Here is a 26424-nt window from a genome sequence, read left to right on the forward strand (position 1 = left end):
CAAGCTGGCTGCTCCTTGGAGATAATGTTTCTTGATTTTACCAAAGTACACGGTGAAATTCGAGCTGTATTTCTCTTACTACATACATATGAAATGCAGGGGTTGGATAGCGTGCATCTGCCGTGGGAATTTTAAATTTCAAGATAAGCCTGTCAGGATGGTAACTGGTCGCTCGAGCATAAGATCCCCGTAGTCGACCACGCATACATATTTCCTTCCTCTGCGTTTATTTCGTTTAATTTAAACGTTGAAACAATAGCTGTAGACGGGGGTCGGGTAACGATGTAGTATCGAGCGATTCTTGCGACGGTGGAACCGCGGGCTACGGGTTCCCTAGAAGCAGACGACGAGGATGTCGACGTTGGAAGCACGTGGCCAGGATTGGTGAAACGTATCCGACGAATACGCCAAGCACCGAGTTGAACGTGCGAGTTCGAGTGCGTTCGAACTTGGTGAACGAGGGAACAGAGGAGGAAGTTAAAGAAGAAGAAGGGTGGTCCGTAAGGGCCACGGCCATGGGGGAGGCAGTATGTTCTCCGAGCTGTGCAGGGAGACTTTGCGGAAGGCAGCCGTGTGCTACAGTTCTGGTCGTGCAGGAAGTTCATCACCATCACCACCAACGTCTCCGCCGCCATCTCCCGCCAAAGAAGCAAAGACTACTGCCAACGTTGACCTGGCAAATGTCCGTGACGCCTGCCACGAAGCCAGAGATTCAGGGACCAGCGGAAGAAGATCACCGCAGCAGCCGTCGTCGTCAGCAACGTGCACTACGGAGTTCCGTGACTTCACAGGAAGGAGATCGCCCACCGCTTCAGGCGACTCCAGGGAGTACGTTTACAACCGTCGCGAAATGCTTGCCTCTCTGGTATACGATCGCACGTCGCGTTGCTTTTGATCTCGGCTCGTTTCATATTCTTATCTGTTTGTACAGATTGAATGACATGATAATCTAAAGAGGGATGAAGTCAAATGTCAAATGTTTATAAAGCACGTAAGCTTAAATGTCAATTGTCCGTGAATCAAGAAAATATGCAAAGGTATGCACAATTTGTTTGAGAAGTAAGGGAATTGCGAGTATATTACGTCGAATATTGATCATATTTGTAAAAATTGTTCGTTTTATTCATCGTTAACGGTTAACCAATCATCGCCTTAATCTTTAATTTTATATGGTACTCTAAAAATTGTATATGGTATATAAAATACGCTAATTAATATATTCGTGTCATCTTGTTAAACGATCTCAGAACGAACACTAATCAATAATCGAAGGGATATAAATTTCATTCCTTCTCAAACAGACCGTGCGTATACATCTAAGTAGAATATCACAGTGCATAAAGTGGATATAAAATAGTGCCGAACCAGACACAGTCCAAATCTACTTATTCCCTATTCCATCCGCAATGACGCAGTTCCTCAATGCGGGCGATAATCTTTACGCTTATTGAAATCTTTCCATAAAAATTCAATGTTTTTCAAGCCAATCAAAGAATATCGTCGAGATCGAGCCACGTGGGGAATCGTACCGGAAATTCGATCGTTCCTACGAGGCCCGGGGGTTCGCGATTTCCGCGCGGCTAATTTAAGTTCCCGTCGAGATCGAAAGTTCGTTAACGATCGAATTGGCCGTCTGGCGAATGAAAGCGCGTAAACGTATTCCCGTCACGGAATCCCCAGGAAGCGTTCAACGGTGTCCGGCGATTTCGGGAAAAGATTGGGCTGCCCCGAAGCGAAGGACGGGAAGCGAGGTTCGGTTACGGCAGACACGAGGGACGGACGATCAGTGTCCCCAGAAAAGGGACGACAGTGGGAAGACAACAGGGGATCAAGCGGAGGATACGAGTATGGCCGACCAGACTCGAGACTCGGTAGACAATCCCCTGGATCTCCAGGATCGTCGCCCGAACCAGAGGACAACTCCTCAACTTCTGGCGACGAAGGTATTGTTTCTCTTTGTCGTTGATGTTTCCTTGCTAGCGTGCCATAGCACGTGCTACAAATAGAGCATTTATTTTTATGGAGAATAGATCGATATGAGAATAGTAGAAAAGCGTCTATGTTGGATTTTTGATTGTTTATACATCCTCGTTCACAAGTATTAAGACGCCTGCTGGTTTCGTACAGAACACGATAACTGAACCAAATTGTTATAATTAATCAGCTAATATTTCGTATTTCGAATTTGTAGAATTTCGTATTCTGTACAAAATATAAGGCGTAAAATTGTGAAGGTTATTTGCAACAATTTCAGATGAGAATAATCAATTAACAATCATACGTTGGTGTTATCGTAACTTCCTGGTCTAAAATAGCCGAAAATATCTCAGATGAACTAAACAACCCGAACTTTATATCTGACATATGGAATCAGTCAGTGAATAAGGATATATAAAACTCGATAGAACATCTAATTACTATATTAATATAAATATATGTCGGAGATGAAAGAACACCGGAGTCTGTAATTGAACAATTGTAGTTATTCAATCCGATTGTAATTGTTCGAGAGTTGTGATAATGAGCTTGGGCTCGAGGCGACAGTCAGTCGCCGAACGTAGCCGCGGTCACGGGATGAACGCTTTGCCTAGCAAAGGTATGGAGTAATTCTATAGCTCTCCTTAAAGGAAATATTCGTGGCGACACGCGACAGTAAACATTCCAACGGTTTCTGTCCCGTGGCTCGCCACACGCAGACCCTATTCTTCGAGTAAGATGATTGCCAGATGTCGATGCGTCTCCGCAGTACATGTTCGGCTAGCCCGAGGGCCCGTTATAAATCTTAAGGTTTAGTTAACTAAAGTCCTTCAAACAGACAAACAGTCTTTGTCCCAACTACGGGAAGATAGGGGAGACATATTTTTCAACGAGCGGCGTCTCCCACTAGCAACTTTCCCTCGAAGGCGGCTAGCATCTTTTTCTAACCACCGATATGGAGATTGACCAATTAGCAGCAACGTCAATTTCCCTTACTTTCTGAACGAAGGCTTTTCTCGACGAATCCGATGATCTCGTATCCTTAGACACATCCCATTATAGTTTTCTTCTGTGGCATCATCGGGACGGGAAAGGCATTCTCGTTCGCGATCTCACTGATGAAAGGAGTAACCCTTTTCGACCAGTGAATATCACGCATCCGACTTAGATTTTGTGAGTACGTTCATCTATCATCCCGTCGACCGCGGATTCGTTATTGAACCTAGGATCATGGTCATTAGTTTCTCGAGTGCCTAACTACCACGGTTACTTGTCCAGCTCTATAATAATCGTATTTGCACTAGTCAATGTCTTCTCTATTGCATAACGACAACGTGTAACCCAAACGAAGATTCGTTTCACGCCCCTAACCCTAATTTTAATGTCCGCTCCGACATATATATATATATTTACAAATCGAATAGTATAAATATCAAAATTGACTAAGACAATGGTCGAAGGATACGGCGTTTAATTAATTATCAAACTAAACAGATGACACTTGACACTGATGGCACTGATTGATCGAACGATTAAATCTAAATTCGTAAAATCTAATTCTTAAAATCGTGACCTACAACGCTAATTTTCAATCCACCATTTACGGAATGAAAATTGGGATGTACCTGAAATTATTTATAAAGCGATGTTACGTAAGTGGTACATGGTCTACAGTCTGAACAATGTGTGTTTATAAAATTTAGCCAGCATAATTGATAGGATCGTTAATGGCTTTAAGCAAAAACGAAAGTAGTTATGTGGGACAACTTGTCCGTCGTATTCGTCGTCGATACACGATAATTAACGGAGGAAATCGAGTTTGCCAAGCCAGTGGCCATCGTGATAGCTCCATCCAGGCAAATTAGCAGCGCAAGGACACGCGAATTGAGTTTTCGAAGTTTGTCCGGAACATATTCGCCATTTTTCTAGATATTTTTCCAAAGCTCGTTTGCAGTGGATGATAAATATTAGCAAACTTCGATTGGTAAAAAAAAAATAAAGTTAAAGGAAATCACAGCATCCGCGAGAGTTCTCTCAGCTTCGTTTATCTTGTTCGTGTATTCGTCGCGGCACGAGTACTCGCACTTTAAAAAACTTGACTATCGCACGTTCAGAGAGCAAATATTCACTAAGTTTACGTACGTTCGCAGTCTTTTTTGAATTCTCGAAATAGTAGGCGGGCACGTGAACAATTCACCAGCCTTTTTACTGCGCTAACGCGATTTTCGTTTCCCAGAACTAACTTTCCACGAGGGTTGTATGGAAGCTTTTATGGCATCAAGCAAACGCTTTCAATACGATTAAATGTTGAAAGGCGCGTGAGGTATTTAAATTTCTAAATTCCCAACTTTAAAAAATTTCAAATATTTTAATATGCAGAACGTTAAATAATTAGATATTCCTAGTTTCTAAATGTCACAATTTTCTAGTATTTAAATATTCCAACGTTAAGAATATTTGATTTTCCAGATTTTTAAATAAATCAAATATTGAAAGTTTTCAATTTTAAATGTCTTACGATTGGACTCGAATAAGAAGCTTTCCACTTATCGTATCGTCTAATCACAGATATACTTTTCATATGACATCGTTAAATGTATCACTGAGCAACTTTAGCGATCTCTTTAAATCATCTGTCGCCGATCTAACGATCCTTCAAATCCAAAGGTAGATTACGAACAATTAACTCACAGTCAGCTCGACTTCTTGTCGTCTGCGGTATCTCTGTGAGAAATTCGTTTGTAAAAGAAGAGCGCGATTTACCGCTACGGCAAACCAGCCGGAAGTTCCTTTCCCGCGACGCTTTCTTTGTCAGACTTCAAACGACTTTCCGCCTTTTTATCGAGCTACTCGTCGACGATCTTCTTTGCCGCGAAAATTTGTCCCGTTCCGGAAAGCGAAGGCGAAGAATTTCGTTCGATAAAATTCAGCTGATTGTGAGATACTCGGTGACTGACCCGCACAAAACAAATGAATCCCATTATCGAGTCTCTTTCATTTGTACTTTGCGTACTCTGCCATGGATGTTTATACGAACGTGTTCAGTAAGCAAACTTACATTGGCGTCTTAAATAATTTTTCGTATTTTCATTTTTCTGGGAACGAACGAAAGTTAAAGGCACACTTTCGCAAATTTCACTTCGTTTAATGCTTTGAAGTTTCCAGTGAAACTCGATGCTTTCCTTCATATGATTTTGCATACACTGCATTACGTTCGCGATGGATTCAATGCTGTATGGTAACAAATATTCGTATGATTTTTCTGTTTTATAAAATTTAACATAAGTACAGTATCGGTCAGAAGCATTTCGACATCTATCCGTTACATGTATTGGAAACCTCTAAGAAATTTTAGTTCATTTTGTATAATATAGAGAGAGAAGAAGTAACAGCAAAATATATATATGCGAGGAGTATTCATAATAATTTATATTGAATATATACAGTGGTATAATAATTCTCCCCGAAGAATTACTCGTATCGATTATTCAGGATCACATTAATCAAGCAGATAAAAACTAAATTACTATATATCAAATGTCTTTATGACAAATAATATGCCTGCTCACGCGCTATTTAAAAAAAGAAAAAGAAACAATTCCAGAGTAAAATCGGCACGATACGTATAACCTAAAAATACCTATCGACTCGAATCTACATCGCATTGGTTGTCAGCAACCGTGTTAAAAGTAGATATACCAAAGCGTTAGGAAATCCCAGGCCGTAAAATAATAGATCGCGGAATACCCTTTCGCTCGTTTCTTCGAAACTTTTCCCTCGACTAACTAAATCTAAAACAATTTCTCGATGTTCGTTCAATGCGTCGGCGCAACTAATCAACTCTGGAGTCGTATCTGTATCGCAAACGTTCACGTAATCCCGAAACAAATCACTTTTGATGTGACGTTCTATTCGATCAGGTCGGATAGGACAGGAATTGGGCCGCGATTCAACTTCTCGCCGTTTGAGAGTCGAAATTTTGCCACGCCGTCCGATATTTGTTTGGCCCAATTCGCTTCCTTTCTTTCTTTCTTTTTTTTTTTTTTTTTTTTTTTGCCGAACGCTTGGCGAGTCTCGCCAGTAGCAATGCATAATAACGAATGAAACACGATGTTTCGATGTCTTCCGTTTTAATTCGAGCTGACGCAACTTCTTTTCGTTTCTGAACGAGACTGTTGGCTCGTTGCATCGAACGATTTCGATCCTGGCCGTCGAGAAAGCTCGCGAATATATGCGATGCGCTGGTCGGCAATGCCTTCGAGCGCAAGAGACGAGCTGTCTAGAATTCACCGAGATATTCGAGAGTACGAGGAGCTCCGCGTCGACAAACAATTTTTTATCAACGCCCGGCGTGTTCTCCTATCGATTTTGGCTCGTAATCTCGACAAGGATTATGCGGAAGTGAGCGATACCCGTGTGGTGAGGGAAATCAATAATATCGTTGGACGATGATGCGCCAAAGGTAGAACGATAACGCTCCGTAATTGTCCTGTACTAGTTCATACTTGTGAAGACTGTCCATTAAATGTACAGGAATGTTTACGATCACCGAAGCGTTACAAAAAGAAATCTCAGATCTAATGAACTTATAGCATTCAACAGGGAAGTGACAAATATTTGACCAATGGAAACTTTGAAGTAAATCTGCTTGGTATTATATCAAATCGAGTTTTTTCGAAAACTTATTCCACTGTATTTATATTATATTTCCTGCAAAACTTTATACTTGAAGTCGAATTACTTCATAACTGTATCACCATATTGTTCATGGCGCGCAACAATATCCGAGCCCTTGTTCGCTTTTCGCAGTCTTCCGACAACTCTGACGCATAATCTCCGACGGATTACGGAGGAAACATCGAAGATAAACGCGAATCTGAAATCGGAATTGGCACGGAACCGCGACAAAACCGTTTCGACGATCGATGCTCGCCTTTGATCGGCGTAATTGTTTCGAAAGCAAGTAGTAACGAAACGTAGAAGCTAAAGCTTGTTGATGGAATAGGATGTTCTCTCGTGTCTCGCTTGAACGTCGTTACACGCTGGGATATCGTGTACTTACGCAGGGAAATAGAGAGAGGCAAATAGAAGATATGGACAAGGAGGAAGTGAGAGAAAGGGGTTACAGAAGCCTGTGAATTATGGGCGTTAGCAGGTCGGCTTGATAATGCGGTCTCGCAATGCGGTACAGTCGTTTCCTACGATTTGCGTTGTTTAACGAACTTGCGTTCCGCCTGCTTCCCTTCATCGATCGAAGATTCATCATAATCCTACAACGAGAAAGTACGTTAGAACGTTAATGCTCCTCCAACGTGGCAACGTCCACGAGAAGCCTCTTCAACTTGGAGATCTTGTTTGCGATCGCGGCGAACCAGTTCCGGACTTACGTCGAGCTCTTGCTCTATCTTTGGTATGTAAATGCAGATTACGCATCTGATGAATATTTATGGGATATATGTCGGCGATTCACGTGCAAGTGGTTTTTTCTTACGGTGTACTCCCTCGGAGTTGAAGAGTTTGTAAATACATAGTTGAATAGTCTAAGGGTGTAGCCTAAGGGGTGGTTGGATGTTGTTCGTGGGAGTTTTCGTTCCTCCGTCGAAGTAGTAATTTCAGCGTCGTGCTTTTGTATCGATGATAACACGAACAATCGGTGGTAATTGATTAAAAGGTAAATTTTAATTACGTTGCAACGCCACGAAATTAATATCGATCGCGGCAGGTTCGTGGTCATAGAAACTAGCCGATTAAAATTATAATATCCCCGATTTTCCTGGCTCAGCTACGCCGCTTACCCTCATTTTGCCCAAACAATTTCCAGCATCCGATTCCGGCTCTTTATTCTCAGTTTACCGTTGTCGAAGTTTCGTTGCCGTTAGAATTTAGGATCTGTGGGTATCGCGTGGAGGAGGAAACTTTCCGCACTTTCATAGACTTGTCGAGAATTCTATCGAAGTTTCCATGTCACGAAAGGGATTGCGATGAATTGTTTGGTCGCAGCACGTGGAAACGTTCCCCGCGGAAGCTGCCGGAAACGTGTTTGCGCGTTGTCTTCCGTGCCGTGTTTACGTAAGTTCAGACCGCTCGGCTCTTCTTCGAAACGGATTGTCGCGAAAAACGTGAAAGAAAAAAGGAATATTATACGGAAAAGTAGAACACCCGATAAACGTAGAGGATACCCTTGCTCGCTCGTTTGCACGAGGATCATCATCTATATTTCTCTCGTGATTTTCTTCGCGAGGATCATCATCTCTATTTCTCTCGTGATTTTCTTCGCGAGGATCATCATCTCTATTTCTCTCCGGTGATTTTCTCCCTCGCTTTTCGAAAGGAGAATAAGTCCATAGAAAATCACAACGCGCTTCATCCTGGCAAACACGTCAACATCGATATCCGTGGCGGCGTTATCGATACTGGTTTTTAATTGCATCCCACTCGTGTAATCCTAGATTAATTGCCCTAATCACGTGCGATGAGCTTGAGCGAAGCACACGAGGCAAACGGAAATTTCAGTATCATATAATATATCGTAGCTTTACGATCCTGTTACTTGAAGGAAACTTTTTTTGCTATTTTCTGAGGAATTAAGATATGAAATATTCTTCTATCTGTATAAAATAAATACGAAAAATATCATTTTAATAAACAAATAATATATATAATAACTTTTAACAATTATCATCAAGGCAAATCGTTTCATCGTGGTAAATTTTTGTTGTTATTTTAAAAATGAATAAAGTCAAATGGAATTAAGTGTCTTATTATTGTTTAATATCAGATAAAAAATTGAAATGTCATCGTAGAAAATTTCAACCGTGTTAGCCTTTAAGGTATAACAGGGTGGTTAAATCGGACGTTCATTCTCTGTTATACAAAAACAATAGTTACTCTTCTTGGCACTCGTATCGTCCCTTTTCGACGTGGCTATGCTGCTGACTAGCTGTGGTACGAATATATATTGTTCGTACATAGCAAGATGGTTAATGGAAGAAATGTAGGTCTGATTGATTTATGATGCAATAGGACAACCTTTCGTGACATATTCCTAAAAATAGGGTACTCGTATTTTTCGTTGCTGACCGAGATGCAAGTCTGTTATCTACATCTACAGATCAGAGAAAGAGCGAACAAAGTATCGTCTGATCGAGCAAAAGTTTCTACTTTTGTTCGACAGAAGTTGAAGCCAAAAAGTGGAAGGCACAAAGATCTGCGCGATATTTTCGACTGTCGATTGACCGATTGTAGTATGAGACTTCTATTCTCACAGTTAATAATCAACGCTATATAATACACTATATAAGATCATAATTACTCGAATAACATCAATGAATAATTCCATTTAGAACACATACAATTTCTCACCGGAAGTAGTGTTCCAGTAAAGCCTGCATGTGTTAACAGTAGCAAAGAACCCTACTTAGCTCTTATTTTATTGACTAGAAGTTACGTATGGTATGAAACATATATTAGACGCTATTTTTGCTTAGTTAAACAGTACGTATCTTATCGCTGCACCGTCTCAAAATGGCTGATAATCAGAATGATACTCGAGACTCTACGTAATTCAGTTGATGGGCCGTATCGATGATCGAAACAAATGTCAGGTCCCTCGAGAAGGACGAAAGTAGCAATTTCTCGGGGATCATTTGAAGGGTGGTTTCAGTGATGGGACGTAATAAGTCGGTAGTCGGTGTCGATAGGAATCGCTGACTTCGGTCTGGCTCCTTCGAGCCGGGCAAGTCCTCACGATTGAAGAGGGAAGCCTTTTCTTCCTCTGCCGCGCGATACTACAGCAGCCGAAAGTGCCGAAGTTACCTCGCGGCTTGCCAACTTGGAACACTTCAGACCCTCTTCACCGCTTTGCTTTCGTATACGCGATTTCTCTCTAACCCTTTTGCTCGACTCGTGCTCCATCTCGCGCATTTCTTCCCTCAGAGTCGAGGCAATTTCGCAAGGACCGTACTCTTGCTCGGAATAACGAACAAGAAAATACCTACGTATACGTAAGCTTCCGGCGAAATTCTGTCGCGCCTTATCTGTCTCCGCGATAAATTTCCGCGCCAACTCCGAAAATGATTTGTGGCTCGTATATAATTCATGTAAGAAGTTATGCATATATATGGGCTGTCGTGTATCTGGCGGAACAGTCAGGTATAGCGTGACTGTACGTGAAGAAATGTAAAATGCAATTTTTTCGTTCATCCTCAGGACGATATTTCTCGACTAGATAAGATATTGAATTAAAAAATTTGCCGAATTCGATTACATGTTCGAGCTCTATTTTCTCAAAAACGGAAGTCTTAAACAAACAAGAATTTTACCGTGTATTTTTCTATCTTTTCTCACGTGTAGAATAATCTTCGATCAATTGTTATCGAATTATACATGCACGTGTGTTCAACGAGTTTTCAAACTCGATTTTCTCAAACACAGAGTCTTGTCCGAAGAAACTTCATCCCATATTTCTGATTCATGTTTTCGGTAAAACCATCTCGCCTCTAAACCAAACACCGGAAGTACGCTCTTAATTTCTTAATGCTTGTACATACCTGAATCTTCTATTCACTTGTCTGTTGAATTGTTTTTTGATTCCTGTCTTTTCTTTGTTTCGTTGCAGGTGAGTATTCCATAATATGGATAAGGAGGCCCGTTTAATTCTAAAAAAACGAAGAATCCAGCCAACGAGTGCACATAAGTATAACAGAGGTTGAGAAAAAGTAAATTAGAAGTACGTCGAACGTTGGAGAAATTCCATTTACGTGGCTAATCACGAGCCAAGGGTGGCTCTTACGTTTTTCGTCGAGACCACTTTGCGTTTTCGCTTTTTTCCTGCTTTTCTACCACCACTATTGTACCAAATTAAAAGACCTAGGCTTTCTCGTGCCGAAGCCAATTCGTAGCAGGCTTCTCGAGCCTTATTCGAAAACGCGGAGACACGGCCTCGTCTGTAGGCTATCCGCGCTTTCCTCGGCATTTTTCATGAAAATAAAGTCCATTGTTCGCGCGGTGATCGTCCGTGGACGAATAGCTTCGTTCTGGTAATTGGAGCAGACCTGGCACGGAGTACCAATTAAACTTATATCTAGCGATGTCTTTGTTGTCGCCGGTTGAATGCGGTCGCGTGCCTAAATTCCTAGCTAAATGAGTTTGCCGGCCATTGATTCGGTAACGATGTCGCGGTGAAAATTCCCTCGCTCGTATTTCGATAAACGACGAAATCGTGGTAGCTTGATCGGATCAAGGAAGAATATTATCCTGTTAACCGAAGAAGACGAGATAACTCGTCGTTCGTATCGTGTTCGTCTTTTCGGGAATGAATTTATTCTGATCGGACATTTTTTTAATGGAATTTTATTAATATTATTAAATTTCCTTCTATAAAAATATATATAGAAGAGAATTCTATACGATATGTATAGAAGAAAGAAATTAGACTTGTAACTTGCCAATTGTAAATTGATATTTATACTTGATAAATTTTTGTGTAAAAGAGGCTGGGAAAGATAAATGGACAACGGAGCGAGATATAGGAAATAGTGGTAACAAATGAAATACTTAAAAACACAAAAAGGAGTCTTAAAAATCAAAGAAATCGTGGTTTTCTCGTAAATCAAATCTAGCTTTAATTACTTCCACTCGATTGCCAATTTCTTAGACATAGGAATAAATGATATCGTATTTACATTTACATGGACTGAAGCCATTCTGAAGCCAACTGAAATTGATTTGTCTCGACGAATTTTTAATTTCGTAATCATAAAAGTTTCTAATTAAGGGGCGAACGGTTTATCGTATTATGTGATATAATACACCTTGTTATTTCAAGATAGATAAAAATTAAGATTTATAACGATACCGACGGAGGCGAAATGGAATTTTTTTCCAGTTATAAAATGTCTATCTTTCCTTGGAGGAAAACTTATTGGCTTTATCGCGGAGAAAGTGTCACTTTCGTAGCTGTTAAGCGAGGCGTGGAATTTTCATTACGCTCTCTATACTTGGTAGTTTCGCGTTTCATTCGCCAAGATTTTCCCGGCGAATTCTCCTTGTTACGTAGTCTTTATATAACCGGCGTTTCTCCACGCGGCACGCGCGATAAATACATTCTTAATCAGCGTTTCGTAAACACCGTGCTGAGAGTGAAGTTCTCGTCTCGGAATAACAGGCTCATCGGACTCGTTTCGAATGCTAATTAACCGTAGCAAATTCTAACGAACGATCCGTTTTATAAACCGAGTTAAGAACATGGCTCTAAAGACGTCGCACGAACTTACCTACGAGGAAGCAGATCGCTTCCTTGTTTCCCCTCGTTTCTATCATCGAGTTCGCTTCTTGCTTCGACGGCAGATTTGATAGAAATGGAAGTACGGCGAAACGATGCTGTAGATTGATCATCGCGAGATTATTATAAAGTTATCTCGATGGAGGATCATCTTCGAACATTTCTCTGTATATCGTAGCGAATCGCAGAACGTCCTTCCAATATCGCAGTAGCAAAGTATAAATACAGGAGGATTTCAAAGTTATCTCTATTACGAGGTTATTCTGTTACGATCAATTCTTCGTATTCTTTGTCCTCGTTTGTTCTTTTTTCGTCGCTATTATGCAGTGACTACAAAAGGTATTGACACAACAATGTATTTATTATAGCATTTACATGCCAATAAATTAGTTCAAGTTATATTAAATTTCGTATTATTTAACAGCAACGTTTACTCGACCACAAAAATTTGATGCTATGAGAATGAAATGCCAGATTTGATAAAAATAAAAACGCTTGATTGGAAAATAAGGATATATGCAAATACTTCTTGTAACTATTGCACATCTGTCTGTCTGCTGTCTACACTTTTTGCATAATTGGATTTTAGTGCGTTTCTTTCACGATTTTCTATACATGTATGGTCACATCTGGAGATTGTAGGTAATCAAATTGAATCAGTTTCCGTTCTAAATCCTGGTAAACACTAATTGCAAATATATGCACGGATTTCACAAAATACGAGCACATGGTGTAGCAGGAAGGTGAACCGAGTGGTTTCTCTCATGGCTGCTTTCTGATCGATCGATGGAGGATGCATTTCGTTGATAGTTTCTTTTGCTCGGTTGGTTGCATTTACGTTACGTTATCGCTTTTTCCTTTCTTCTCGCACTCGTTCTTGCAGTCGAAGTCGTTTAAAAATTGCACCACGTGAAAAGCTTTTACCATAATTATTGCATTGTCCGACAAGGTTTATTGTTAATTCTGTCGTAGCCACGACCAATGGTTTTCGTTCTCCGTCATGCACTTTTTATTATTTTCCCTGTTACATGTTTCATTGTTCTAATACTCTCAAGTAGGAAGGTTCTCTCCACCGAAACAAAATAATTACGCAACGTTTCTGAAAGCGTTTATTAAGCCGTTTTCATTTACAAAGATCTTGTGTTCTAAATACGTTTGCCTTTTATTTCTTTTCAGACTTCTCGCGTTTCATAAAAAACAAAGATATCAAATTCTTTCAAACTCGGTGTTGTATGTATACGTAACACTGTACACTCGTAAGTTATTGATTATCTGAACAATAAATGTATTTATTTTCGGTAAAAGTACTTCCAATACGATAATACGTTGACTTTATAAAACCGCTCGAAAAGATATGTTTCTATTGATAATAAATAAAATAATTTTTATACAGAGTATAGGGAGAGAATACAGTAAGTCACATGTTTTATGTTTTAGGGAAAGACAATATTTAAATTCAGCACGTTGTTCATCGATCTCGTCTTCCCAGAATTGTCTCCCTATTTGGTTTTCAGACTAAAAGTAGTGCGTTTTTTCACCCTCTTCATGGTTTTACAAATATTTTATAAATACGTATCGACGTTAAAATATTGGAAATATTAAAATATTGTTTCTTAATAGTTATACCTCTATTTGATTTATAAAACTTCGTTAATCTATCAGTTACATTGAAAGACCTACATCTTCGAGCTCAACAGGTTCTTTCCATTTTCTACACCTTTTTCATCGTAAAGTAACAGAATCAGAAGTCATCAAAAATCAATGAAAGGATCGGTATTTTCCTTTCCTATTTTATCAAACCAGTCGTTTTCGGAATAAAGGTGTTTTTCGCACTTTCCTTTCACTCGTTAATTTTAAATTATCGATATAGTCAACAAACTTATTCCACGGTGTTTTAATTAAATTCGACTAGGGACACGAGGGTGCATGTGTTTCTCGATACGTGCCTAACATTTCTCGTGAATCGCGTTCACGGAGGCTCTCGTGGCTCCCTCGAGGCAGTCCCGACGACGACGACGACGACGACGACGACGACGACGACGAGAGTGCTCGTTGCGCTGACATGGTGGAAACGCAATGAAAATGCTCGACAGTTAAGAAACGCAGACATCAACGATGTCCTACGTGAGAACGCGCCGTTGACCGACAGACTGTGCAAGAAGAGGGTCTGAATTGAGTGGCGAACATGTTGTTTGACGAAGAACGGTCTGGCAAAGAGGCAAATGCGGAAAATATTTGGAGCATCCGAGTAACGTCGTAGTAGAGGGTTGGAGATGATCCATGAGATTCATTTGATACAGAGGAACTCTCTTTATGAATGGAACGCTTCATTTTTTATTAACGCTAGAGTTATTAAATCCATAAAAATGGTAGGATACAGATTTTCTGTTCTTGCAATTAGTACACTAAAAACATGCAAGTGCTTTCGACAAAAATAACGTTGACATTTATTGAAACAGAAATGCAATTACATCTGTATATATCTACTTATTTACGTGTGTACAGTGCACAGCAGTGAGCATATGAATAGAGAAATACTCGAAAATTCAGGTAATTGTATTATGAAAAATCGCATTGTTATTGTTTGGAGAAAAAATTCTTTTAATAAAATAGCAGGAAATCTTTATATGACATCGAACTTCGTTAATAATTATCAAATACTCAATTGAATAAAAATTTGGAAGCAACTCTATATTTACAATGTTTCGAAGTACACGGAATATATTTTTAAATGCTTTTACAAAGAAAAATAGGCCTGAAAATTTTCACAATGCGATTAATTGAATTTACAAGCGAGCATTTGTCTATTTGTACATTCACCACTGTACATATTACAAATAGGTAATTGTACTGTTAAGGCTGTTCGTGAAGGAGGAAATACGGTACTTTCTCGACTACTTGTTTCTTTAATTTACGCATTTGTCTCTGAATGGTATACAGTTTGGCGTTGTTAATTACTGATCCTAGCAACGAAGTTTCCGTGTATTTATTACCGGCAACTTTGTCCTGGTTAGAGCGTCGTAAGCTCGCAGAACTAAGTTGTAAACCGCCACAGTTTTTTATTTATATCGCGTTATGTTTAAACTGACAGGCCAATGTACGATCGCGTGAGGGGCTGTTAATAAATTTTCAACGACGTCAAACTGCCATTATGGAATATATAAAATGCACGGGGGCTGACTAATGGAAAAGATGTCTACAGGCAATTAACGTATTTCCACAGGGATTTAGCTGATCCATTTAATGGTCGAGTAAGACTCGTTTTATGCCAAATTGTAGCAATCCTGTAAACGAGATCGTCGAAAAAAAACGGTGTCAGCCGTAAATTTCGTGCGAGATCCGTTTCTTAAAGATAATTCTAATGAGGAATTAAGGCGAAACGATACACGCGTAAATTCTCGAAGCAACTGCCTCGAGATGGCTATCTATCACTCGAGCTAGCACAATGTGTTCCGTGTAATAATTACCAGAGATTTTTTTCTAGTCTGAGGTTATCAATCATTTACGCAATACAACAGACACGGTAACGAACCAAGTGTGCTATTAGCAATGAAAAAATTCCGACATACGCCAAGCTGATGCATAACTCTTTTACTCACTTACCGATTCGCTGAACACTTCGAATCACGGACTACCAGCGATCATATATATAATATAATCATAATAAATAATTCATTCTTTACATTTTTAATTCTTTAGTTGGCTACGCTCCGTTTCACAAGTATTAGGGCACCTACTAATTTCGTACGAAACGTAAAAATCAGCCTAAAACATTAAAATTTTATGTTCTTGCAAGATTGAGATCCACTATACATAGAAAGTAAGAATTTGTTTAAATTGTTTGGAAGAATTACACTGGTATAGTAAATTTGTAATATTTATGTGCTAACTTGAACAGATTTCTAATGTAGGTATTGAGAAAATTGAAGATGGATTAGATAGGACGCTGGAAAAAGTGTCTTCAAAATCTGAATCTGTACTGTAAATCCGTAGCATGAATAGAGGCAATTAACAAGAAATACGATGATGATGCGAATGTCAAAATTGATCAAACTGATGGGGAAAAGATGGACAAAAAGAAAATTAATTTCGTTAACGTTTCAAGTGAAATAATAGCTTTTAAAGGTTTTATCAATTTCCTAATAATTTTTCAGGTGTACTTAAATTCTCATAAGTATACTAATATTTATGCATGTAGCTACTACAACTGGAAATGTGACATAACCGCCCACTTGAACATGAATGTTTAAAGTTTAACAAATTGGTTCGAATCAGATCTTTGTGGACGAAGTTGCCTTAGTTTCTTGTATCTACTGTAATTTCGTGGTCAGACACCGTCGATTATGGAAAGTAGGCTGTCGTTAATTCAGATATACTGGGCGAGCATAGAAAATGACTCGTTTAATCTCGTCTCCTTTCTTCCCAGGAACTCGACATTATTCTTGCTCGCGATCTCACCGAGAATGCGAAAAATACACCTTCGTGGAAAAAAGGAGCCTCATCAAACGTTTCTTTGTCTGCAATTACATGCTTTACTAAAATGCGATGGAACGAACGTTCCATCAGCCTTTGTTTTCTGATTTTCGGAGCAATCCGCGAATAACGTAGGTTTGCCATGCAGCAACTCCTGCGAACTATTTCAAACATAGGTACAATTATTTCATTGAATTTAAAACACTGTTGATGGTAAAATGAATAACTGATTGTTCGTTTGAGAGGAAAAGTGGGTAGACTAGTTGGAGATAGTCAACGTTGAATATGTTGATTTTTTTTGTTTAACTGTGAAGGTAGCAATTTTCAACACGAATGAAGGAAAAATGCTACGTAATTAATGTTCTCTGGAAACGAGCGTGGGAGAATTTCCTTGAGTGCCTGTTGGTTATTTACGGTCTCTCTTCCTATTTTTTCGGTTTCCACAATGCCATCTTACTCGAGGTGAATGAATTTCTATGCTGGAAATTTCAACTGCGTTATTTAACAGCTAGTCGCACTATAAGTCGATTGGTTTTTTACGATCACTTGTAGAATTTTCGAATTTTGTTTATAATTTCTTCTTTCAAAAAAATATCCTGTATCAATCGTAAATAGTATTTGAGATATTTCATAATAATCTGGTATAAGCAAGATATTATTACTGGCTGGCTTTCGAAAGTTAATTTCGATTTTACATGAATCTTCGAGTTTTCATTTCGAGGGATCATATGACTATCAGAATATTCGAGTGTTTGTGATCTTCGAGTGCAATCGATGGCGCGTTTGCGTTATTTTGAACCAGTGCATGGAAGAAGGCAATAACAGGACGAGACTCCGTCCGAAGCATTCGCGATATTGCACCAGGAAGATAGCCCTGGCGTATGTGGAACTTGTAATGAAATTCTATTGGTTAGTAACTCCGACCACAGTCTCCGTATCCTTTGCTCCCTCTTTCTGTTTAACATGCGTGGACACACGTGCACGCAACGTGTACATGTCGATGCCAGGACACGAGCGTGTCGCTTGGTAACATGACTTAACTTGGTGCGACGCGTTGTTCGTCCTTGGATCAAACGGATATTGACCTTTGTCAGGTGGCAGAAAGAATGACATTTTCAAATTAGGTAGAAAGCTTCAGATTAGATGGAAATTTTCATATTGGATAAAAAGTTTCATATTAAACAGAAATTTTCATATTAGGAATATTAGAAGTATTAGGAATAGGGATTTTAAGAATATCGAATTGTCTAACTGTAAAAAGAAATTATATTACAGGAATTTTTATCGTCGCATTTTGAGTAGCATTTGAAAACATAGGAATTGAAATAGTTTTGACGCCAAAATAAAATTATGACTAAATGTATTAAAACAATTGTAAGTTGTACAGTGCAACACAAGACAGCTCGACAGCCATTATTCATTAAATAACCCTTTCACGTATCTTCCACGTAATATATACTGACATCCGCACATTCTTTCTTTCGTCGTATTACAATCTCAGTCACTTTAAGCAAACTATTCTCAGGACATATTTAGTCACATCCGCCCTAAACCTTGCATGGGTATTGCTGGTCATGGTGTTTATCTACGTTTTATTTTCTTATTTCCTTACTCTTCTTTTACACCTTAATCTCAAGTATAAATACAATCGTTCAAAATTTTCTTCTTCGTTCTTGTAATATATCTTCAAAAATTTGTATTCTTATTAAAGATCAAAGTATATATCAGTATTAATAAAAATGCTTAGTTTCTTCAAAATTTGATGGTTTAAAGGGAACAAGATGCTCTCAAATATTTACATGATCGTAGGATTATTCTCTTATTTTTCCACGATTAATTTTGATAATAGGCATAGTCGCAAATGATGATACGCGTGGAAACATAGTTTGGTCCTTTTAACACAGTCGACGTCCACAAATCTCTTCCACCAGTCCATTAGCTTTTTCTTGCCAGCTAGCTTTTTTTCCGGGCTTTTCCGTCCGAGCTTGAATTTCAGTTACCTCTGCGCCTTTCCATTGGTCTGACGAGTTAAGACCACTTCTACTGATACGGGCTAACGCGATGAAAGAAACTACTCGGACGGAAACTCGACCTCGAGGTGTTGTCATTGAAAATAAGGTTATCGAATTCTATTGAAAATGGCGTAGAATTTTCAACCCTACATCGCATTCACAAAATTCGAGCAATCGATCATTTTTCCTGCCAGATGAATCGTCGTAAACCGATTCATCGAATCGGCATTCACAATAACATTTGATATTTCTTCGTGGCAATAATCTCGCTGACGCATGACGGAAGCAATCGATTGTTGTACGATGATCGTGGATGATGAAGAGCGCGGTTGTTAGTATCGACACTCGTTGGCTCCTCTCCCTTTCGTAAACGATTCATGGCCACGGACCCGAAGCAAAAACGGTGATTGTGCTGGAGGATATTGCGATCCAATCATACGTAAAATCAGCCGTGTTACTCGACCGATACTTTTCCATCCCAATGGTATTTTCCTGTTGCGGCTGACCCTTTCGTATCGACGACGCCCAAAGCGATATTCGATGCTTGTGTCAGGGATCTCGTGAAAGTTTGCGCCATTGGCTTCCTCTTTTTCTGAGATTTTTATCGGGACAAGTGACGCGGTGCTTGCAGTGATTGGCCGTAATTTATATGTAGATCGTGTGTACAGCCACCGTGCCAGCCCCAATTCTAACGAATTTTCCTCGGATACTGTGATCTGCATATTTACAAGCCGCTTCCGCCCTTGTTTCCTCCTCATATTGTCTTTTCTCTTCCTCGCTTATCTCCTTCTTGTTTTGTCATGGAAAATACAAAGTGCAGTTTTTCATAGAATAATGACGGAAGTTGCTCGCAACTTTCTTGATCTGATCAGGCGGAAACTATGGCAAAGATACGTACACGAAACATAAGTCATTCTCTTTTTCTTCTCTTATTATGTACACATTGTATTATATATTATATTATATTATATATATCGTCTCTCCTCTGCCTCGCTTATTTACTGCTTTTTTTTTGTCATGGAAAAAGCGAAACTCAGTTTTTCATAAAATAACGACGCAACTCCCTCGTAAGTCTCGATCTGATCAGACGAAAGCTATGGCAAGAATACGTTCATAAAATACAAGTCACTCTATTTCTCTTGTCTGCTGTTCAGATTTTTCAGTATTCCAGTATTCCAGTATTTTTCATGCCACTCGAGGAATTTTTCTTCTCGCTGAGGCCATAAATAAAGGAAACGCTGCCCTAGCGTAGCAGAAAATTCACAAAGCTACGGTCTAGTTCCAGCAGAGAATTTCTGGGGAGAATTGTTGCAACTTCTAAAACCTCTATTGCCAGGACATTCTGTCATTTACTTAATAATGTGACTAAGTTAATAATTCCACACTTCCACAAAAATATACTATAAATCTATTGTAAACCTACAAGATATCTATGAAAAATCATAAATCGTTTATTTTAATCTAAAATCCATATATTCTGGCTATTCTACCAATATATCCTGATGATTCTTGACAAATTAATCTTGGCAATCAGAGTGCGAATATAGATTGAGACCAAAATTTCCAATTCCATACCAACTATCCGATGTAGAAACGGTTTCTCGTAGAGATACCGTTCTGTTCTCTTCGTCAATGGATGATACCATTAATCAGCTGTATGAGAACAGCAGGTGGAATATAGCAGATGGACTTGGCTGGTGCGGTAGATCGTCCGACGCCTGGCCACATGATGCTAATGACCCGACAAATTTTCCAATTGTTCCCTATCATCGAAAGGATCTCATCCCTGGTGGCGTTTGATAAACGACCTTGATCACAATGGGTCAAAGCTTCCCCCGCGGAAACAATCCGACACCGGTGTCTGTCCGATTTTTCACCGGTTCTCATGGAATTTCTCTCTTTTCGGATAAAGAGAAGGAACATTTGACCAATTTATAGATCGGACAATGGAGAGTTTATCAGTCTTCATGGTCCTTGCGCGTCTCGTCTTATTATGCGATAATTACTGTACTCTTCTTTAGAACGATATTGTGGCAGACTATTTTTCTTTGAAGATATCTGTAAAGGGATGCTTGAAATGAAAGTATTTCTTTGCTTTTCCTTTTCGGATTGGAGAGAGTATATCTGTGATGAGAATGCCTTAGCATAGTTGTTATATTTGAAGAAAGTTAGGAATTTCAAAGTTGAAAAGATTGGAAGAAGTTCGTGGATTGTCATTTAACATTAAATTTAATTTTAAGCTGCGAAATAAACGAATATACGTGTAATTGGCGTACTTGGTTAAAAAAATTCTCAAGCAGATACAAGATGGATATAATTTCAAATTAATCGTAATCTATATTACGTATTGAATCTTTATTAAAAATGAAAGATGCCCTACGACTTCTAAGCAAAAATGCATCGCAATGTACTGGAGGAATGTACATATATTTTCTATGAGATACATATTTCAGTATAAAATATCGTAGATTGAATGCATAAAAATCAACGGCTGATATAATCGACTAAACTGAAAACAATCTATATACATCTTCATACTTCAAGTGCGCATAAATATCGTTTGCAACGTGTATTTCTATATCAACGTAGCTATCATTAGAGATTGCTTATAGACACGCGCGTGGAATATCAAGTTTTGATTTACATCAGGAGTTTGAGGTTGAACACGTGCCTTTGGAGAGGGACTATACAGGACAGAAACAATTGGCCCCGCAATTAGGAGGTACAAAGGGCTTCAAGCGAAGGAGAACACGACGATGAACAATGCGTTTGGGCTGCAGCTCGTGACAGCTTCTTTGAACGTTGCGCAGGCGCCACGGCGTTAATCTGGCTCGTGTTACACAAACGGTAATCCGATAAATTGCAACAGACTCGTCGATTGAACTCTACACTAAGTCGTAAAGATCATACAAAAGTTTCCTCTGCACGTTTTTCCTTCGAGCTCGTTGGTCGATTTTAATCTACTGACCTAATTTCACGGCCTGTCTGAAGCGTTTTGTCTCGGGAGCCGGGACCGCAAGAGAAAAAGGAGCCTCTTACGATAGCTTCTTACTAATTGAAATCCACGACAAAAGAAGACAGAATGAGACTGGCGAGGTGAAGAAGCTTCGGGGGCAAAGGGGTGGCGGGTCAGTTCTTTGTGGAACAAGACTCAAGTAATGGACGGTCTCATTGAGAATCGTCCTGTTCTTTTTGCTTCCTTTCTTTCTCAGGAGACTCCTTTGATTTGGAAACGAGGAGCAGCCTGTTTTCTTCGTAAATGAAAATCGAAAGTAATAATCAAGCTCTTTAACGTGGAAGATTCACCGAGCTCCGTAAAACGTTACGATTCTCGTTGATCCTCTTTGCCGATCGTAGCAAACGGCCGATAAGAAGATAGCAGTCTCGCTGTTGAAGGTACGTGGCGCGATTCACACACGTCGATGAAAACTTTCAACTTCGTATTCTACGAGTTAGTGTGTTTCACTCTCTATGCTCGTCGAGCGTTGGTTTTCGAGCGTAGATGGCAGGGACAATCGCGTTTTATCGCCGTCTAAAGCTCCGTTTCTTTGTCTACTTCCGCGCCCTCGAGAACTTTCAACCCGTTTAAGGTAAATCCGTGAATATTGCTGCTACGCGTGGCGGGCAGAAACAGAAGAGTTACTTTTTTCTTCTTTTTTTTTTTCTTTCTTTTTCACGTCTGAAATTTGGAACGCCGGGTATACCTAGCTATCTGTGCGCGCGTAGTTGACGCGCGAGTGAATAGGTGTTTGTATTTGCGATTCGACAGGAACGCGCGAAATAGGTGGATCCGTCACGCTGATACGTTTCGAGATTCGAAACTCGTTGGCAAGGTATAAGCCCTCCTTTGTCTCGAAATATGAAACGATACGCGCACCGTTTTCCCGTTCGTTCTTTTTTCTCTCCTTCTCTATCATTCCTAAACCCTTTCTCGCTCTCCTTGTTCACAGTTTCATTTCGTAACGAACAACTCTTCTGACGATGGAATGGAAACTGTATGTGTGGCGCACGATTCGTGGAATTTTCATCGCCGCTCCATCGGTCGTGAAAAATCCATTCGCCTTAACTTTTGTCTCTTGCAATTAAATTTCATATTTTTCTACGCTCTTTGTTCTCTTTTTCTTCGCACTTCGTTTATTGTTTGCCCGTACGCGGTTATTTTCATGCGTTTTGTACCAACGAAACGATTACCGGAGAGTAATTTAGGAAAAGAAAAGAGAATCGTCGTTTCTTGCAACGTTTCAACCTCTCTGAATATTCGAGCTGGAATGTTCGTGGCGTGGACTTGCGATGCAAATAAGCTGCTGGATCAAACATCCGTCGACAGTAGTCCGAAATGAAATTACTCGGTCGCTTCTCGAAGGACAATGCGTTTAGTCGCGTGACACACAGGTGGCCAGAAGATTAAATCGAATCAGAGCACGAAACTGACGTGCATTTAATTAGGTCGTAATCACGTTCCACGCTGGGCTGCGTGGTTCACGCGTTCTGCGAAATGATCTCAGTCGTTTCTTCGGACGTCTTCATTTAATTGAATAAATTAGCAACAACCTAGAAAACCGTTTTGTATGCCGTGTCCACTTCCAGGACTTTCCTCTAACGTGTCCGAGAAAGCGTTCAGAACGTCTACAAGCCCGTTAAATATTTACTCCTCTGTACTTTTTCCGACGTTTACGCTCTGTTGGGGGTTCATGCGAGATTTTATGCTCGTCACCTAGACGTTTGTAGTCTCCGAGGCAATAAACTTTGTTCCTGGATGACGTATAAAGTGTGATATATCTGAACGAATAAGGCTTCTTATTTTCTTGGTTGTCGATTTATCAGAGATTGACTCTAGAACTGTCGACCTAAATTTAAAACTTTTCGTATGACCATCTGATATGATATGATCTGGCGTGACAAAGATCTCAGAAACTAAATCGACATTTTCACTTTTTCTAACTTTTTTAATTCTATTCCTTTGATAAACAATTAGAATAATAAACGCGCTATTTTTGTAAGTTCATTTTTCCTAACGAAGTAAACAAATTCTGAGCCAAATTGAAAAAGGTAATATTTATAATATCTTGACTTTCCTCTATTTCCCAGTTTATGCTTTCTGAACTTATATTATATACTTATATAATTAAAAGAAAAGAGATTTTATTCATGATATCTTATTTAAAAAAAAAAAACTATTCAAAGTCTTAAAAATGCGACATTGTAATTATACAATATCATTAATTGATCATTCTGACTACCGTTGTTTCTAATGGAAACGCTCACGTGTGACGTATCATGGAAAGAAAATTATCCCATTGTGGCTGATTTAAATCGAGGCTTAAACTTTCTCTTTAGCTTTAAGTATAATTAAACATAACGAAGATGAATTTGCCTTCACTTTCCTCGAACTGTTAATCAGTAAAACCTAAGATCTCGTCTGCATAACGCATCATGAAACGTAGCGTACTTTCATCGTGATATCCAGATAATCTCGTTTGTATTCACAGTTTTATAAGGAACGCAACATGAGTAAGCAGAACAAAATGGAGGCGAATTAAGTCGTCATGGTGATACGATCAAGATCAAACCATCCACAACTCCGGAGAACAAAGTTCCAACTGTTCTTATTAAAGTTTCACAAGCCACGATGGCGTGTGCGAAGAAAATCACTCGCGGAGGCAGCCTGTTTTTTCTTTCTTCCATGGAACTTGCAAAAAAACTTTAATCGCATGTCCCGTTGCATCGGGGAAATTTAAAATTACAATCGGTGCGCGAGGAATCGGTTGAGCGCAAGTAACCAGCGAGACGACGCCGAAAAAGTTGCATCTCGCAAGACGAGAATCTTGCTGTTCTTGCCAGCAGCCGCAATTTATTATCGTGCGCTACGCGCGATGCTTCCTCGGCATATATAAATGTCATGACAGCCGTGACGAGTCATCTTCCTTCGTTTTAGGTTCCGCTTTACGAGTCGCCGAGAGACGGCAAAGATCGCGTGCCGCATTGTGGCAATTAAAGAAAGACGAGCTGGCCGTAGGAACCGTAGTTGTCATTACGAACTCCTATGCATTGATCGTAACATGAAAGTCGTTGCTTGATCAGATGGCAAGCTGGATGCTGAAAGAAACTTCAATTAAGGAAATCGAGACGAATCGCTGATACATAATTGAACTGAATTTTTCAATCTTCGTACCAAAGATCGAGGTAAAAGATACAGTGGTGTGTGCCAAGTGTTTCGTGTATACGGTGTTTATGTATAATATATAAATACAGTTATTGGAGTTTTTAAAACTGTTACAGACAGAAGCGAATATTATAAAGTGAAATTAAACCAGAACGAACTGCAGGTTTTTTTTAAATTGCACTTTGTATATTTTGTATATTATAATCGGCGCGTTCACTCATACATTACAAGAATGATTAAAAAGTGCAAAAGGAACACAATTCGTGTCTTAAGTGGCTTGAAGAAAAAAATGAACAATTGTTTTAGGAGCAATAGAAAATTATGCAAACATTTGTCATAGCATATAGATAGTCCATGGATACGTAAAAACAATTTAATAGACCTCGAACTGTAATAACATTTAAATTAATAATTCCAAGAGTATCTTAACCTGTTTTTTCGGAGAATAAAAAATACATAAAAAATTATGAGATAAAATTTAGAAAATGATACATTTATACAAAAACACATAAAATTAATTAATTAGTACATACTATACCAGACTGTGAACCACTTAATTTCATCTCGCAACATTCTTCCCTATAATCGTTTTAAAGATATCGCCAGACCAACTTAAGTGCGACGCTCTATGTCCTACAATTAAATTCAACTACAGTGGTATTAAGCGCTGTGCATTACGGTGCCTTGCACCACATCACGCCGCGTTTACCTGACTATGATAAAAGGGAGGTTTAATCAGAGCCGGGCCTATCATTTGAACGCACGCGAACACGAATGTTCGATCGGACAGCGATACTTCTTTTTGGTCGTTGATTACGATATTCTTTGCTCTCATTGCCTCTCCAAGAAACCCGATAATAACCGACTCATTTTATTGCTGTCTCGATGGTCAGCGAGCCGTTCAATTAATGCGGTCCGACAGAAGGACTGTTGTAAGTGTCATCCTTATTTTTCGCGATAATAGCGTCACCGAGCTCGCTTTGCGGTTACACTCTCGCCTGTTTTCGCGCGTTAATGACGATCGTGGTCATCCGATTCTTTTTCAGTGTCTGTCTTCTTGAAAAAATTCTGTTCGCAGAAGCCGCCCAGTCGTCGATCACAAAACGACAACACGGGTTGAATCTCGGATTAATTACTCGACGAACAGGCTCTCGTCGATCAACTGCGATACACTCTCTGCCTGTTGATTACTGTTGCGACGCATATTCATTGGTTAACAGGAGACGTCATTGGTCGTCTTTGATTAGCGACGTACGCGAAGTTGTCATAGGAATGTTGGATAGCTTTGCCAAGAGTGTCTGCCTCTTTTTTCCTTTTTTCTTTCTTTTTTTTTCGAAATCCAGGTCAGATTTTCTCCGTAGAGTAGGATTCTGTCTGACGCGATCATAAAATTGCTACTAGCGTCGTGTAACGCGATTTGCAAGATAACAATGAAAAAGAAACGCTTCTCGAGGAAATAATATCAAATTTACGAATGGAGAACACACAAATTCTGAAGCTGAAGGAGATTCATCCGG

The 26424-nt window shown here is 39.4% G+C and overlaps 1 protein-coding gene across 28 annotated transcripts in view; it reads left to right on the plus strand.

The window, feature by feature from the left end:
- The window catches only part of LOC126868279 (MAP7 domain-containing protein 1), a 207000-nt gene that overhangs the window by 140150 nt on the left and 40426 nt on the right, over positions 1–26424 (plus strand). For 10 of the 28 annotated variants that reach the window (XM_050623565.1, XM_050623564.1, XM_050623559.1 and 7 more), the window contains exons 2-3: positions 260–828; positions 1681–1943. The exons of the other annotated variants lie outside the window; for them this stretch is intronic. In XM_050623565.1, coding sequence (XP_050479522.1) covers positions 530–828; positions 1681–1943 — 562 coding nt within the window. In that variant the 5' untranslated portion in view covers positions 260–529. The remainder of the gene's footprint in view (positions 1–259; positions 829–1680; positions 1944–26424) is intronic. 28 annotated transcript variants of the gene reach the window in all.

The sequence above is a fragment of the Bombus huntii genome, chromosome 8 (assembly GCF_024542735.1).
Source record: "Bombus huntii isolate Logan2020A chromosome 8, iyBomHunt1.1, whole genome shotgun sequence".
Taxonomy (NCBI): Eukaryota; Metazoa; Arthropoda; class Insecta; order Hymenoptera; family Apidae; genus Bombus; species Bombus huntii.